We start from the raw sequence: 18,033 nt of genomic DNA on the forward strand, positions 1-18,033 counted from the left end.
GCCTGCTCTATTTTACCAAAAGGCACATGATAAATGTCTTCAGTTGACTTGCAATCCAAGGAAAATTTTGAGCTAAAGCAGCTTAGTGTCAGCTTAAGTAATGTGATAATTTTTTAAGTGGGTGTTGTTCCTTTGACATTTCACTTAGTCAAAATATGGTGAAGCTACTCAGATGTTTCCAGAAATGATATATACATATAAACCTTTGGAATCTAAGATGAGAATAATTATAATGCATTTTACTCCAATCCTCTCTTTCTCTCATTTGCTCTAGTACCAGTCATAGCTGGGAGTTCTCTTATAGGAAGATTCAGTGTTTCATTACAAATAGACAGATAGAAAAAGGGTAATCTATTACTTAAGCCAATCACAGAAAATAAAAATGAATCTTTGCAGTAGTTTGTTATTTATATCACATAACACGTTCACTTGAAGAAGCCAGACTATAGGTAAACACAAGAATGATTTGTTTCAAGCCTTGAAATGATGAATTTGAAGGTTTTCATCATCACGCTTCTTGAAATTGCTGTTCTTCCGATGAGTGAAAAGCATTCCCCAATTATAGGCCTTATACTTTGCAGGGTTCTTCTCATTGACCAGCTCCTCCAAGGGTCCTATCCAAGTATAGTGTGATGGATTAAAGAAGAATGGAATTGAAAACCTTTCCCTTTCAGAATTCACCACCACCCGGTGTTCCACACTATCATATTCATCATTGCTCCAAACCTGAATAAACATTGTGATCATTTGCCAATTATATATCAACAATATAGATTTTTTTTTTTCTTCTATAACCTCTTTCTTTGATAAGCATACCTGAATAGTGTCACCAACATTTATAATGTAAGCATCAGGAGTAGGTTTAACTCTAATCCATTCTCCATCAGTTTTCCTCTTAACTTCAAGCCCTCCAATATCGTCTTGAGCCAGAATGGTGAGTCCACCTGCATCTTTGTGTCTACCAACTCCTAAAGCCAGATGAGGGACAGGACAAGGAGGATAGTGATTCAGCCTTACAAAACTAGTTTGGTCTTTAAAGAACCCATTCATCCTTTTTGCTGGCAAGCCTAAGCTGAGGGAGATCAGTTCCAGTAACTTGTAAGACAACTTTTCCAATTCTTGAACATACTCTTCACACACCTCCCTGAAAAACCAATTATAAATAAATCTCAGTTAGCTTCATGTTTTATTAAGTGGAAATGGTCTCAGTTTACCCTCTACTATGCGAAAAATCTTAATTTAACCTTCCGTCATAATTTTGAACCAATCATACCCTTGACATCAGCAAATCATTTTGGTTTTCACTCTTGACTTTAAAGAAGCTCCAACATTGACTGGATGGACTCAACATGTCAAAGTACTTGGGGACAAAGGTGATCTATGGTTTAAAATTATCCTCTGTTATACTACGGTTGAGCTCCTTTAGAGTCAAGGGAAAAGGCGACATGATTTGCTAACGACAAGGGTACAAATGACCCAAAAGTATAAGATATTCATATATTAGAGGGGTATTTTGACCTTTTTCCCTTTATTAAATTGTGAGTTTAAAGAAGAATATTACCTTAAATCCGGAGGGTACTCAGGCCATTGGTTGTGCAACTCCTTGTGCTCCTTGTCATCAGGCTCATGAGAAAGTGGTATAACAGTTGGATTCTCCACAGTAAAATCAAAGACTTCTTTCCAGTCCCTAACATTTTTGGTGAGCTCAGTATCATAATATCCCATTGAGTTCAGCTCATCTCTCTTCACTTTCCTCTTTTCCTCTTTAGACAAAGCAAAGAACTTTCTTGATGCCAAATCAATCTTTTCCCTGCACTCTAAGGACACCCCATGATTGATCACTTGGAAGAATCCCCACTTCTTGCATGCATCTTTTACCTCAGCTACTAGACTTGCTAATTTCTTGCAATTTTTCGCAGTGGAGATATCTGCAGAATTGAGTATTGAGAGATCAATCACTGGAATACCCTCTGCTTCAGTTATGGCGAGTTTAGGCCTGTGTTCAACATCTTGGATGAAAGCTGAGTCAACTTCTCCCATGGCTGAATTATTCGGTAGGTACTGAGTTCTTCTTTTAGAGTCACAATCACATAGGTGTGATAAATTTTGGACACTGGAAAGGCTTTGCCATAAAATAGCTTCAGGTTGCTGAGGTTTTATAATTATAAAGATGACAGACGCCTATATCTTAAAGGGCCAAGTGGCCAGCTATAATTTGTTTTCATGTTGTTGCATTATTGATGCTAATTTTAGTACTGTTCCTGTTCCCACTATTATGTGAATGGATACTAGATTTCTAAAGTGGGACATGATGGAGAGAACCATAACCATGACTTTAGATGAATAAATAATAAAAGTTGGTAATGAGTACCTTTCGCAGGTGTATCTTGTTTGATCCTCAAATCATTAACTTGTGATTCTCAGTAATGACAAGATTAGTAAGATAAGCAAACCATCTAGAAGAAAAACACTACCATTTTATTTCTGTCCAGCCGAGAACGACAGCTTAATATTACAAGACTTCTCATAGACTACATTTGTCATTACAGGTCACCAATTCTAAAATGATATATTTGAATGTTTTCAACATTAAGTTTCTTGAAATTACTAAGGTTTCTTGTAGTTTTAAATTTTCCCCAGTTGTAAGCCTTGTATTTTGCTGGACTTTGTTCACTTATCAGTTCCTCTAGAGGCTCCACCATTACAGAGTGAGATGGGCTGAAGAAAAATGGAATAGAAAATCTCTCTTTCTTGGAGCTTGCTACTACCCTATGTTCCACACTTTCATATCTGTCATTGCTCCAAACCTGTAAAAAAAAAAAAAAAAAAAAAAAATCCAGTCGATCAAGTAAATGGTGTTTGGCTCAATGAAAGTATTGTGCTTTTCTATCAAGAATTAGGCAGCATGATAAAAGTCATACCTGAATTATGTCACCAACATTAACAATATAAGCATCTAGAGTTGGTTTAACTTGTATCCATTCGCCATCTGTTTTGCGTTTCACCTCGAGGCCCCCAACATCATCTTGAGCAAGGACGGTCAGGGCGGGAGAATCTTTGTGCCGGCCAACCCCCAAAGCCAAATCCGAAATTGGGCATAGCGGATAGTAATTTAATCGCATAAAACTTGTTTGGTCTTTGAAGTAGCTATTGAGCCTTTTGGATGACAGGCCTAAGCTTAGAGCAATAAGTTCTAGCAACTTGTAGGACAGTTTCTCAATACCTCGAGCATATTCTTCACATGCCTCCCTGTACAGTCCAAACTACTCGATTAGATCAAAAAACCGTTTATAAAAGCAGCTGTGAGTCCAGAATTTTAAGTCAGCAAGTGTGGAATACAATCTAAGATACGTCGTACTTCTAGAAATACTGAAAAAGGGAAAACAATGGGGGCACTCAGTAGCCAATTAGACCGGGGGAGCTCACTATAGGGGCAGTGGATTTCCCCACCAACTGCCTTTCAACTTCAATCATATGATCAATCATAGAAAAAAATCTACTAATACTAAGTTCATACGCGTCGCCACTAAATAAGATTTCCTTCGCTTAATGGATAACAATTTGTTACCAATGCATAATTTCGAATAGTCTTACATCTAGGCTGCATTTACCCCAACAGGATTCATAAACTTCATAAACTATAGAGGGATATGATAGAGTTTATTTTTCTAAATAATGAATAGAGTTGCTCGGACTCTTCAAAAATGAAGATCGATGCGCGTCGGATCCTCCAAAAATAGCACAGGTACGATAATATTTTTGGAGAATCCGAACAACATAGTTAACAACACAAGTAGAAGCCAATGCTGCTTGTCAGTTCAGTAAAAGTGTGCATCAAAAATCAATGAGAAAAAAAAATTAATTCAAGAACCTGAAATTAGTAGGGAAATTAGGCCATTGATTGGTCATCTCCTTAAGTTTAGTGTCATGAGGTTCATGTGAAGCAGGTAAAATAGTTGGATTCTCGACAACAAAATCAAAAACTTCTTTCCAATCCCTAACATTTTTAGTATGCTCTGTATCATAAAAACCCATAGGATTATCTTCATCTCTGCTCACTTTCCTCTTCTCCTCAGTAGGCTGCAAGAAGAATTCCCTTGATGCTCTCTCTATATTTTCGCGACATGTTGATGGAACTCCATGGTTGATTACTTGAAAGAAACCCCAGTTCTTGCATGCATCACCAATTTCTGATACAAGATTTGTAATTGCTGAAGAAGTGTTTGAAGGGTCAGTGGTTAGAACTGGAGAGAGATCAATTAAGGGTATCTTTTCTGCTTCAACTGTGCTTTGTTTTGGCCTGTGACCAGTTTCTTGAAAAAAAGATTCATCAACCTTTGCCATGATACTTCAGTTCTTGTTACAAGTGATACTGTGAGAACAGAATCTGAGAGGCACTTTCTGTTTTGGTGGGGCGGTATGTCACATGATAGATATAGTACGACAGAACTGAGTGGGATACATTGAATATGGACACATTTTGCTATTTGGCGTTTTTTGGGATACATTGAATATGGACACATTTTGCTATTTGGCGTTTCTTGGGATACATTGAATATGGACACATTTTGCTATTTGGCGTTTCTTGAATTTTTTTTAAGTGAACTTTCTTTCCAGATCAAGCAGTTAGTGTAGTCTTTTTCGTATTTTCCACCAAGTTCTGAAGAAAAAAATTACTTTAACCTAGATCGAACAGGATGAGAAGTATTTTATCGTGTGTCCAAACTGAATTATAAACACATGACTCACTCCTCAATTGGGTTTAGAAATCTCTTGTGCTCGCTAAACATTACAACAACAACAACATATCCAATGAAATCCCACAAAATGGGATCTCTAAACATTGCAACTAATAAAAGCAGTTCCATTTTGTAAGCTACGAGCAAGATGAAGAGCAAAAGCCAGCCGTGATTAATGATGTTCAACATAATGTCATAATGTACTTAACAAGATTTACAAAGATCAGCGCAAAGAAAGTCTGCATGCCCATGATAATCAATATCTTCTGCGGAATTTAAAATTTTAAGTCAATGGTTTAGGTTGCGGTTTAAAAAAAAAATCATATACATATTCCAACTGTAAGAACTACAGAACTTGTTACAGCCCATATCTGCACAAGAGAGCCAAAATAAGAAGCTACTTGTCTTAAACGTCGTGAGTATTAGTACCAGATGAGGATATCCATGAGCCAAAGGCTAAGACTAGAATTTGTAATAAAATTAAAAGTTATTTCTTTCCTTTAGATAAAACAGAAAGGAAAGTGGCCTTCATCTGTAGCTAATAGTTGATGGAGTTATCGTACAAGTTCACCATATGAAGAATGGAAGACAGCACTACCAAATTGTACAAGTCTGAAGGGATAAAGGTATAGGGAGAACTCACCAATACAGTTATTTACACGAAAGAGAGAGGCGGGGAGGGGAAGAAAAGGGAAAGAAGCGAAAAGGGAAGAAATTCTTCAAGCAGCAGGCATTGAAGTTGAGATGACCACATAGGGTAAATATTGAAGGCCGTCCTGAATTTTGCCCACGGCTGTGGTATGAGCTGCACGAAGATTCTCAGCATATGCATTGGCCTTCTCCTGGATTGATTTCTGTGGAACCTCATGTGAATCGGCAGATACACCTTGCACTGCTGCTAAATATGCTTCAGCAACTTCCGATATCCCTGCAAAAGCATAACGAACCTAATCAAGAGAGATAGACACCATCCACTTTACCGAGTTTCTTACACCAAGAGCATATATCATGAGCAAACATGTTCCATCCAAAAGATCAACTGAGGAACTGAACTGTTCCTTATAGGAGTTCTTCATACCATGTGTAGACAAGAGTGTCTCAAGGAAGGCAAACCTTCACACTTTCTCCAAACTCAATCACCTCATTTCAACATTATGAGACCAGTAATTATAAATTCAGGATAAGCTAGAGAAACACATCATCAGTTGAAATAACAATCACTGAATACAGCAGTTCTCATAGTAATGTGCCAAAACATTTACGAGGGGACCTGGAAAACTAAATTAACTACAATCAAACTTAATACAACTTGAGGACAGAAGAAACTACACCAGCAAATCTACTTGATTTTACTAGTTGACCAAGTACTTTTTTATATTAACAAAAATGCCAAAAAAAAAAAAAAATGCAAAAAAAAAAAAAAAAAAAAAAAAGACACACACAAGTATTATAAATCATAAAAGTTCCTTTATTTGTGTATAATCCTATCCATGTGCTTGAAATCTTTGTTTGATGACCTTTTTGAAATTTTTTATATACAATACCGGAGATCATAAAAAGGTTGGCCATACATCAATATTAGCTGCAGAAATCAATGGGCTGCAGATGAAATTACTAGCAAGGGAATAAAGAAACAAGATAAAAATCACAAAAACACAGAATTATATGTTTGACACAAATCTACCTGTGATAAAGCTGGAAGAAACTGCCTCAACACATCCAGTCATTGAACATGCCTTCGCTCGGATTACCTTAGCTCTTTCAATTGAATCCTCGGGCCATTCCATTTTCATAATTTCTGCATTTGCTTCTTGGTCCGCAACTTTGTTTGCAGTTGAAATGATTGATTTCCCAAGCATTACAAGTTGAGTCGCAGCAAAACAACACAACTCTGAAAGTCTCTGCGTATGTAAGAACAATCAGTGAGAAGTCAAGTTGATCCATTACTCCCAAAGCAGAAGCTGCTTGTTTCATTGATTCAAAAGAAAGTTGCAGGCTAACTAAATATTTACATACATGAACACCCTCTGAATGAAGAGTATCCAGTCTCCGGGTAGTCCTTTGAATCATGTCATTGGGTGCTAGTCCAACCAAAACATTTGTAAATCTGCAATTCAATGAAATCCAGAACTTAACACCACTATCCAAGTTCTACGTAACTAGACACAAACTTTTAGGTAATGACGCTACTCGGCACAATAACTCAGTATCTGGGTTCACGAACTGTATACATTTCAATCACCTATTCCTAGCTCCCATATATTAGTAAAGAATTAGAAGCTTGGTACAACATATTAAAGTAGAAGACAAATCATAACAGGAAAAGCATATTCAAGTTCAATATTTACCCTGCTGCTAATTCTGCAGCCTTGTTCACACTAGAATCATGCAAATTCTTCACCTCATCTGTGCTGTCTGCAATGCCAGTCTCAACTTCCTTTCCTTTTCCTGACTCTTTACTAATTCCATATACTTCAGAACTCAAGTCAAAAATCTGCTGAACCTCTTTAAGTTTTCCATCATATGAAGACCTTTGATCAGATGGAAGCTTCGCTTTTCTTCTGTTGAACAACAAAGCATAATGGTTGGACAGTGCCTCCAGCTCCTGCATGTAATTCATATGATAAGACATGGGATTTCCAGAACGAACTCAACTAAGTACAAAGATCAGTATGAGTAGGAACTGACCTCCAATTGCTCTGGACCTCCATAAATATAAAAGCATCTATCAAATGTAACTTCCTCATAAAACTGATCTTCATCTGTTTCTCCTCCCCCTTCTTTGGAGCCTGGGTCAACTCTAATACCAGTTTCTGAGATCAGAAGATCCATAGTTTCTTTTCCAAGTAGCTCAAGCACATGCATTCCTTTAGCAGTAAAAGCTTTTCCAGTCTGCAAGAAAGTGTGCACAATATAAACTGCACGCTAAAACAGACTCCCCCTGCCCAAAAAGATAGAAAATCAAATCTTGTGCAAACCTCTAGTATGGATGGTGCAACAGAACCAGTTTCGGCAGGTAAGCTACCCGAATTCTCAAGCCTGAAAACAAAAACAAAATAACATTTTCTTTCCACATTACTAAACGAAGGAATAAGCAGGTAATGACTCAAACAGACTAACACTGCAGGATCACAAAATTCTCATGCTTAATGGGACTACGGAGAGGTGCTTAATTTCCATGTTCCCCAAAATTGGAACTTGTGACTATCTTTTCTTAGTCGATAAATATGTGAGCATAAAATTTCTTTTATTCCAGGTCATTTTTTCTACCTTAAATTGCCAGAGGAAATATTCACCAAATGTCCAAATCATGAATCAAAAACATAAAATTTTATGTTATGCTACGATAAATTAAAGCACAACGAATATACAAGTTAACAGAAGTCCAGCCAAAAATAAACTCCCTAATTATCCCCCAACAATCAGCTCCATATATTACAGCCTTGCTTTTCAAACACAAGATGAGCAATTTCTTAAACAAAATCTAAAAACTTGATCTGATATAGCTGGACATACACCCCTCTTAGGTGAAGGTTCAGAGACCCAGCGTAATCCCACAAAGTGGGGTCTGGGGAGGGTAGCGTGTACGCAGACTTTACCTCAACCTTTTTGGGGTAGAGAGGCTGTTTCCGATAGACCCTCGGCTAAAAACATAGTCACTGAAGGTTCAGAGAGCAGGACTAAGAAAATTAACAATCATGTTGCAATCATATTTCTTGATCAAGTAAAGTGTAATTTTATTAACAACGATGCTGCAATCATACACAAGCAGACATACTTATGGACTAAATCGGAACTTCCTTTGAATGCATTTCCTAATGCTTGCCAAGCTCCTGAAGCGAAATTCTCGACTGAATGGTCAATAACTTTCAAACCCTGCACATATTTTGGAAGGTTAAAAGAATGACCGTACCAAACTATTATAGCATATAACATCTATCCTTAAGATACTTCTGAACAAATTAGTGAAAATAGGGGTGGATTGTGGACGGGCTATCAGTACTCAAGAAGAACTGCCTTTAAAAATTGGATTCCTCATTGAGTCAACTGAGCTGCACAACAACTAGTTTGGTAGCACTTGCCTGGCCAAATAATGAGTCTTCACTAGCTTTCTCTAATTTTTCTAGAGCAGCCTTGCGTTTTTTGTCATTCTCGTCTTCACTTTCCACTTCAACCAATACTTCTTGCTCCTCATCACCTTTCGAGGATTCGGAGTCTTCCCGAGCATTCTGCACATCTGCAAGGCTTTTTGCAGCTGTTTTAGCAGCTTCAACAGCCTGCATAAGTGAAAACGCGTATAAATAAAGTGTATGGAGGCATTCAAGGTGTATGTTTAAGTGTGTTACTCTGCCCTAACAACAAAAGAAAAAGTACCCCATGCTTGTCAAGCGAAAGTTGAGACATTATTAGAAAGGAATAACTGCACTATATTAATGAAATTAGAATCAATCAAAAAACAAAACAAAAAAATGAAATTAGAATCCAGCGCACTTCACTAATCTGGGCCTCAACTCAACTTGTTGATCTAATGCCCAATTAGCAAAGTGTAGTCTACAAAAGGTAGAAGATGAAATGAAAACAAAAATCAATTCAAATGCCATGCAATCTAGTGATAGGACTTAACGTTCACATTAAATAAAGTTGCAAAACCGCTGTCAAGCACCAATACATAATTACCAGGAGCAACTTTCAGAGACTAGAACTGATAATTACAAAATCACTTAACAGAATCTAAAAGCAAATTTGAATTAAGTTTTACTTCATTACAAAATGGATAATGTTCAGTTGTGGTTTCAATGAAATGTCAAATTTAATTTAAATCAGTTGAAGTTAATCTTGGCCTCCCAGGAACACCCTCTCCTCCTATCAAAATTCTGTAATGCTACTACATTGCAAAACAGAACTTTAAAGGGGGGTTCATGTCAAAAATCCATGTTGCTTAAATAAACAGGCACACCTGTGAGTGCAACAAATTAGCTACAACAGGTTTACCAAAATATAAAAGATATTTCTCCGGTATCTGCATCACTTTGACACTTTCCAAGACCTAATGTCAACTATTATGTTACCAATGATCATAGCCGAAGGATGTCAAAGTAGCTCGTAGAATTACACATGCTCCCCCTAGCGGAGTCTATCCGACTCCAACCTCGATACAAGATACTCCGAATCTCAATTATCACTGATAATCATCCAGCAATCTTAGGCATCATTCAGTTGAGGCATCACGATATATACCAATTACTAGAAGGGAGAGTCGGAATCACAGTACTTGTCTATTTCGTAGATCAGATGGTAGAGCTAGTAGAAGCAAAATAAAAGTTACTCATAGTTCACACACAACTTGCGAAGTTGCGACCAAAAGAAAAATACTAGCTCCGTCCCATATTAGTTGTCATGTTTCACTTCACGAGAGTCAAGATTAATGAGATACAATCAGCCACATTACAAATGCCAAAAGAAAAAGGAAAACATTGGAGTTAGAAAATGCTAGGTTTTTACATTTGAATCGACGCTACTATTAAAACGAAGTAAATCTGAACAGCGAAATCAAGGAGACAAAAGCAGCTACACTACAAATGCAACAAAAAAGCTAGTAGTGAGAAAGATTGATACATTGCGAGAGATCTCTTCAGCAGCAGTAGTAGCAACTTTCTGAATATCTGAGATGTATGAAAACGCTGAAAATCCCCAGCCTCCCCATCCCCCGCCGCCATCTGGCACCGGAGCTTCTTCTTCCTGCTTTTCCACTATCTCAGGCTTCGTCTTCGTCTCATCCACCATCTCACAAGCGCGTCGGATCGATGTATCTCTTTGCGATCTGGTTTGGTTTTGTCAAAGTTCCAAACGTCCTTCTTACGGCTAAGTGACGACGTCGTATAAGACCCGGCCTTGTATTTGTGCTCAACAACAAAATATTAGGACATTTCTTTTTTTTGTTTTTGAACAGATTAAAAAAAAAAAAAAAATTAGGGCATTTCTGTCAGGTGCTTTTTGTTTTGGACAAGTGTGTTTGGCTGTCTGCTATTCGGCAAAAACTGATGCTCTTTTTGGCAGTCAAACAGTTTTTTCTTTGATTATGATATTATCTAGCTCTTTTTATATATTCTGAATTATTAATTGTGTAGTTTTCAAATATGTAAACTTTATTATAAAATACTCGAAAAATCTATGATTAAAATTAAGTTAAAGAAATTTTTTTTTAAATCCCGAAACTGATCAACCTTCAAACATACTGGGACAGAGGGAGTACAAGTTAGTAGTGAAATTTCTTTATGTAGAAATGTAAAGAGTAAGTAGTATATAGATTGTCCTTTATGCATTTTGATAGTTATATACAAGTGTTTTTATGGTGTACACTTCTAGAAGGAAGTTAGTTTTAATGAGTTAGGATAATTATTAGTTAGTTAAATCTGTTTCCTATATGATTAGATTGTACAATACAGTATTGCATATGTTGAATGAAAGAAATCATTTCACATCTTTCCTCTCTCAAATATTTCTCTCTCTATAACTACCGCACCTGTCCTTCAAACCATCCGCTATTAATGGCGGATTAATTCTTTAATCATTTTTGTAGAGAAATATAACAAAAGAAAAGTAAATCGGAAAAACCTTCTGCTAGCCTAAGATCGTTACTAAGATCGGAAGATTCAACTAAAGAAGAGGAAGCTATAGAAAGGAGAACTTGGTTATGGAAGAAAGGCTTCCTTGAATTTGCTTGTATTACTTTCAATTGGGTTGTGTTGGGTTAACTTGGGTTGATTACAAATGTTCACCCACTATTTATACTTGTCTAGGGATGGTTAGATAGAATTATTTAGATATATCTACAAAATATCTAGTTAGCCTTATCTTCTAACACTACTTAGAATATCTAGATTTTTTCTTTAAGATAATTATCCAAGATCTACACTAGACTATTCTAGATCCATTATTAAATATCTAGGATTTTTTGAACCTCCAAAAAATTAACTTTACTTCTTCACACTCCCCCTTAAAGTGATTTTTTAGAAACTACCCCTAGCTTGTTGTAGAAGGACTCAAACGAAGCTTTTGGGAGTGCCTTGGTGAAGATCTCAACAGTATTTTCTTGACTCCTTTTGCTTCTTCAAATGATGAAGATTTTTCGTTATTAATTTGTCCACATGAATCATCTCCATGCTGAGTTTCACGCTCTAAAGTTTCCAGACTCCCCCTTTCTCTTAGCTCTTTGCCAATTGTGTTATCTGGACAAGCATCTAAGTCAATGACGATCTGACCAATAATTTCCTTCGAAGCCTCAACACCAGCATAGGATCTACCACTAGATTCCCTTTCCAACTCCTCGATAAACTGTTTGTCAGCTTCAGAGCTTCCAAAAATCATCTTGCTTTGTATCTCCATATGAAATTGAGCCTTGAAGGTCAACCTCTTCATTTATTTGACCGTCGGCTTCTCCATCTGCTTTCGATATTTGATGCGAGCTAGTGATTGACTCTGATACGGCAGATGATTGACCAGAGACTTCAACTTCCACTACAACTCCCTCAATTCTTTCTCCGGAATGGTTACCATTGTCATATATAGTTTCAGACACTTCTTGCTCAGGTTCTACTTCAACACCCTCTACGTCCATACTTTTATTACCAGTTTCAGGATCTGCTTCGTTGATTTCCTCGGTAGCAGCTACCACGTCACTAGTTTGAAAGTCTTTGGAATCTTCTTGTTTTTTGTTGATGATACCAATGCCTTCCTTCTCCACATGATAGACCGTATTATCTCTTGAGTCCATGATCCAGTCTCTTTCGAAATTGAAGAAAGCCAAGGCATCTACTATTCCAGCCTAAGCTACGAAGCACCTTCCCCAGTCCTCTTCTTCTTTAGCAGCTTTCTCAACTTGAGCCATGTTGCTCTCTTTAACTTGGCAATATCTTTTTATGTGTCCTATTTTGCCGCACCGATAGCATTTGGGAGGCTTCTTACCGTGATTGTTAGAAGACTCTTCCGTCTTTCTTGGCGAGCTTGAACCACCTAAGGAGCGAGAGTGCAGCCTATATTTTGCTTTTCCTTTAAAATTCCTCTTATCGGCTACAAGAGCATTTCCTTCACCTTCTTTGATAGATACACCAGCCAACTGTTTGGCTAATAGCTCCTGTGACGACAACAAATTCTCAAATTCCTCCAAAGATGGTTGTTGAGCCCATCCTTGAATTGATGTAACAAAAGGAATATATTCTGACTTCAAACCACGAATGATAATTCTTCTCATTCATGCTTCAGAAATAGTCTCGTCCGGATTTAATAGAGATATTTCATAACATAAGTTTTTAATCTTCAAGAAGTACTCGGCGATAGAAAGATTACCTTGAATGGTGTTGTCCAATTTGTTCTCCAAAATCTGTAGCCGAGCTTCATCCTTCTTGTTGAACAAACGATCAAGGGTTCTCTATATGTCATGAGCTGATTTACACCTTATAATATGATCAAATAAACTGGGAGAGATGGACCTTTTCAGGATGAACTCCGCCTTGGCATTAATCTGCTTCCACTTCTTACGTGCGTCATTATTTTTCGGTGCGTCAATAGGAGGATTTGTGCTACTCACATTAACAACATCCCACAGATCCTTAACAACAAGGTATGACTCCATACATGTCTTCCATACCTTGTAATTGGACTGATTCAACAACTCCATCCCCAATCCATTAACACGAATGCTCAAATCCATTTAGAAAAACCAGTTGAATCTACCACTAACCCGATCTTGAAACAAAATTCAGAAGCCCACGTATGGCTATGGCTCTGATATCATGTAGAGAAATATAGCAGAAGAAAAGTAAATCGGAGAAACCTTCTGCTAGCCCAAGATCGTTACTAAGATCGGAAGATTCAACTAAAGAAGAGGAAGCTATAGAAAGGAGAACTTGGTTATGGAAGAAAGGTTTTCTTGAATTTGCTTGTATTACTTTCAATTGGGTTGTGTTGGGTTAACTTGGGTTGATTACAAATGTTCAAGGCCACCCCTATTTATACTTGTCTAGGGATGGTTCTAGATAGAATTATCTAGATATATCTACAAAATATCTAGTTAGTCTTATCTTCTAACACTACTCTAGAATGTCTAAATTTTTCTTTAAGATAATTATCCAAAATCCTACACTAGACTATTCTAGATCCCTTACTAAATATCTAGGATTTTTGGTACCTCCAAAAAATCAACTTTACTTCTTCACAATTTTAACACTTTCAAATCTTTTGAACTCCATGGCGTTTACCTTTTTATGGTACCCATAAAAGACACTGATTTAATTATTGCATCTCCTTTATTTGTACCTACCACTATTGTTCGTTACATCTAGTCATTTCAAAGGTAAATCTAACGAGTACATTTTCTAAGATTGATAAATTGATGTCACATTTGGATCATATCTCTCTCTGCTTCAGTTATTTGATGATTTTCTAATGTCGAATCATGAATCTCTCTCTCTCTCTATTGCTTTAGTTACCTGGTGGTTATTCCAATATTCTATCGAATTTAAGAAAATCGTGATTATTTTTAAATTTGACGCAATTCCAAAGGGAAGACCGATCTTATAAAGTTCCAGCGGATGTTTTGTAACCAACAAATGAAATGCAACAGCAGTTTTAAGATATAGTAATTGATACTAGTATCTAAATGCTGGAAATAGTCAAAAAAAAAAAAAAAAGTACACAAAACTATGTTGAAATTGCATGGTGTTTTATCCAATCAGCACATCTAATAAGAAATTTCCAATTTTCAGTGTACATTGACTATGTAAAAGAATTCTTCAATTATCATGCGTGTTTACAGATTGATTAGTACACATTCTTTTAACTAGTTTTTTGTGCCATTGAAAATAAGAACGATCACCCTCTTAGTACCCTTGGAAAATTGGTGGTGGTGGTGAGGCGTATAGCGAGCCCAAATTTGGAGGAAGAGCAACATCCTCAAAAGTAGGTGGAGGTGGAGAAATTATTGGAGCTGGTGGTGGTGGTGATTTAGCAGGTGGAGGTGAGGCCACAGGTGGTGGTGGTGAGTGAACCGGAGGCGGTGGTGATGCTACTGGAGGTGGCGGTGAAGGTGGAGGTGAGGCAACCGGTGGTGGTGGTGAGTGGACTGGAGGTGGTGGTGACGCTACCGGAGGTGGTGGTGAGTGGACTGGAGGTGGAGGTGACGCTACCGGAGGTGGTGGTGAGTGGATTGGAGGTGGAGGTGAGGTAACTGGTGGTGGTAGAGAGGGTACTGGAGGTGGTGGTGAGTGGATCAGGTGGAGGTGAGTGGACCGGAGGTGGAGGTGAGGCTACCGGTGGTGGTGGTGAGTAGACTGGAGGTGGAGATGAGGCCACTGGTGGTGGTGGTAAATGAACCGGAGGTGGAGGAGATGCTACCGGAGGTGGTGGAGAGTGGACTGGAGGTAGAGGTGATGCGATGGGTGGAGGTAAGGCTTTTGGTGGTGGAGGAGGTGAGGCGACCAGTGGTGGTGGAGATGCGACAGGCGGGGGAGGTGAGGCCACTGGCTTTGGAGGAGGCTTTGGTTTTGGTGCTGATGGTTTTGGAGGAGTTTTCACGTGTTTTGGTGGAGATTGTTTAGGTGTTGAAGGGGTTTCTTTGTGTGGACCTTTTGGACTCTGCCCTTCCGGTCCAAATCCACAATGACCTTTACTGCAATCAATAGGGTTGCTCACAACCGGGAAACACTCCTTCTCCGTCTTTTGATCTGATTTTCCCGCCAAACAATTTTCATTATCATCTATCTCAAGATCATTGGATGGCATACATGTTTGATCCTTGCTCTCGAAGTAGTTCTTAGAGAATGTGAATTTCGCCAAACTGGGCAAGGTACAAAGGTTCTTTGGAACATTTCCCATGAACTTGTTGGATGCAATGTCAAAGACTTCAACTTTCTGCATGGATTTCAAATCCTTAGGTAAGGATCCAACGAACTTATTTCCGCTGATATCAAACACTGTTAGGCTCGTAAGCTTAGTAATTTCTTCAGGCAAACAACCAGAGAGTTCATTGTTTGTCAGTACAAGCTCATCTAGCGTGCCCATTTTACCAATACTATGTGGGATGCAACCATAGAATTTGTTATTCGCCAATACCACCACGGAAGCATTAGAATTGCCCAAGCTTTCGGGGATGGTGGAATGGAATCGGTTATTGTTGATAAATATGGCATCAAGATTCTTCTCAAATAGCGTGCTAGGCACTTGACCTTCAAAGTTGTTGAACCTCAGATCAAGGTATTTGAGTTTAGGCAACTCGAGCACAACATCCGGGAATGGCCCCACAAAACGATTGTTGCTGAAATCAATCTCATCCAAAAGCGTAAGATTTTTAACGCTCTTGGGAACGATTCCACAAAACCGATTAGAGTTAATATGGATGAGACTAACATCAGCCAAGAGGCCAAGTTCCACAGGAAGGTGTCCCGCTATGTCTGCATGGTTAAGATCAATTCCCGCAACAACAGAGATGTTGGGATCATCAAGAGCGCGGTCACAAAAGACTCCATTATAGGCACAAACATTTGTACCCTCCCAATTAGCCGTGAAGTTTGTTGGATCAGAGTAAATAGCTTTCTTCCATGCCTGAAGAGCAACATATGCTTTCTTCAACCTGGCATTCGCGAATGTCATGTTAATGGTCATCTCATACTCGTATGTATCCGGAAGCTCGCCATTATTGTCACCTAAAAGCTGGCGACGGGCAATAGAAGCGGCCTCAACATCAGATAATGCAAAAGATGATGGAGAAATGGAACAGAATGATACAAGGAAAAAGAGAAAGCAACCTAAGGCCACCATGTTTTTCAAGTCCACCTGGGTAAGGCCCAAGGCTGCTTTTGATAATATATTCGACAAAGGAAAATGGAGGCTATTATATGGAGGCAAAGGAAGGAAAATTAACGGTTGATAAGCTATTAGTGAATTTTGAGCACCGCAGAATTTGGATGGTCAAAATAAACTCTCACACATTTTAACGGTTTGCTGAGTTTCTTGGAATTAAGAAATGAATGAACAGAGGTAGTCTTTTTATCCATCCTTTACCTACTAGCATGGAAAATCACCAATTACACTTGTTCTTTTTAACGTTTGAAACAAATGGAGTTTTATTTATAAACATATTTTATTTTCTTTATGCTAGTAAATAATTGCTGCATATTATCACTTAAAGTTTTCACAATGCATTGGCTTGCTCCGACTCCAGTTCTTCCATTGATAGTTCTTCGAGTATCCTTGGCACATTCAGTTAGATGACAATACAAAATCTCTCCACAAAATAATCCTCCATTACATGTCTTGCTAATTCTTAGTTCCGCAGTTAAATGATACAAACTACTGATTAAGTGGCTTTTGTGAAATAGGCAGAGGCTGATGTAAATGACAGTGGAACTGGATGTATTCACGTTAGGGAAGTTCTCTAAGCACCAAGAAGACTTACAATCTAGTAATGTTAATGAGTTTTCTACACAATGTGTAAGTTCAGTTCGTATTCAAACAAAAATAGGCTTATGCTATTCAAAGTAATCATGCCGCCTTAGGTTGCAGCTTGTTTACTAGAAAATTGGAATTTGAGATAAAGTTGGCCTTTAAACGCGATGGGGATGTTCGTGCACTCAGTATGCCGGTCATTTTTGTGTACACTTGAACCTGAACTTGATCTAATAGCTCATTTTTCAGTGCTTTTCACATTTGACAGCGTTCAGCTAACCCAATATACTCAAGTTAGGAACTTGGGACCGTTTGGCCATGAGAATTTTTCACTTTTTCCCGAAAAATTATTTCACTTTGGAAAAATAACGTTTGATTTTTTAATTCCAAACCGTTAATGTTTGTTTAGCCTCTATGAATTTTCACCTTTTTCTCCGAAAAAGCTATTTCACTTTCTTTGAAAAAATAACGTTTGAAAAAATAATTATAAATAACACAAATTACTTAAAATTCCAAATACAACTTGAAATTGTATTTAAATTTGAAAAACACCTAAAATCTTATTTTTATTTATTAAGAACTTTTATATACATTCAAATAACCAAATATTTTTTTAGTTTTTTTTTTGCTTTAAAATTCTAGTTATCTTTCTAAAAACTATAACATAACACAACTCCATCTTCAACTCCAACTTCAAAATTCCAAATAGAGTAAAAAATATTTGATTTTCATGGTCAGACACCTACTTAGAAACAGTTAAGGTGCTTAATGATTTGACCAGGTCATTAACATGTACCCATCTCTTTAACTAGGTCTAGTAGGAATAGCAAACTGAAAGAAAGGGAGGGTTGTA

At 37.7% G+C, this 18,033-nt stretch overlaps 3 protein-coding genes and 1 pseudogene across 3 annotated transcripts; all 4 read right to left on the reverse strand.

Annotated features, from left to right (window-relative positions):
* Positions 1-277: 277 nt before the first annotated feature.
* On the reverse strand, positions 278-2,310 carry LOC132064939 (jasmonate-induced oxygenase 2-like). Its single transcript, XM_059458114.1, has 3 exons — positions 1,562-2,310; positions 817-1,144; positions 278-726 (listed from the first exon to the last, which is right to left on the reverse strand). The coding sequence occupies exons 1-3, from the start codon at positions 2,038-2,040 to the stop codon at positions 472-474; spliced, it is 1,062 nt and encodes a 353-aa protein (XP_059314097.1). The 5' UTR covers positions 2,041-2,310; the 3' UTR covers positions 278-471.
* Positions 2,311-2,457: 147 nt separating this feature from the next.
* LOC132064938 (protein DMR6-LIKE OXYGENASE 2-like) lies at positions 2,458-4,427 on the reverse strand. The gene is made up of 3 exons (XM_059458113.1): positions 3,872-4,427; positions 2,922-3,249; positions 2,458-2,807 (listed from the first exon to the last, which is right to left on the reverse strand). Exons 1-3 carry the CDS (start codon positions 4,342-4,344, stop codon positions 2,544-2,546), a joined length of 1,065 nt encoding a protein of 354 aa, XP_059314096.1. The 5' UTR covers positions 4,345-4,427; the 3' UTR covers positions 2,458-2,543.
* A 753-nt stretch (positions 4,428-5,180) lies between these two features.
* On the reverse strand, positions 5,181-10,542 carry LOC132064945 (uncharacterized). The gene is made up of 9 exons (XM_059458120.1): positions 10,356-10,542; positions 8,822-9,016; positions 8,518-8,615; positions 7,718-7,778; positions 7,428-7,631; positions 7,088-7,344; positions 6,756-6,846; positions 6,424-6,640; positions 5,181-5,667 (listed from the first exon to the last, which is right to left on the reverse strand). Exons 1-9 carry the CDS (start codon positions 10,521-10,523, stop codon positions 5,459-5,461), a joined length of 1,500 nt encoding a protein of 499 aa, XP_059314103.1. The 5' UTR covers positions 10,524-10,542; the 3' UTR covers positions 5,181-5,458.
* A 3,777-nt stretch (positions 10,543-14,319) lies between these two features.
* On the reverse strand, positions 14,320-16,604 carry LOC132064946 (pollen-specific leucine-rich repeat extensin-like protein 3; annotated as a pseudogene).
* Positions 16,605-18,033: the final 1,429 nt, after the last annotated feature.

This window comes from Lycium ferocissimum, chromosome 7, assembly GCF_029784015.1.
Source record: "Lycium ferocissimum isolate CSIRO_LF1 chromosome 7, AGI_CSIRO_Lferr_CH_V1, whole genome shotgun sequence".
Taxonomy (NCBI): Eukaryota; Viridiplantae; Streptophyta; class Magnoliopsida; order Solanales; family Solanaceae; genus Lycium; species Lycium ferocissimum.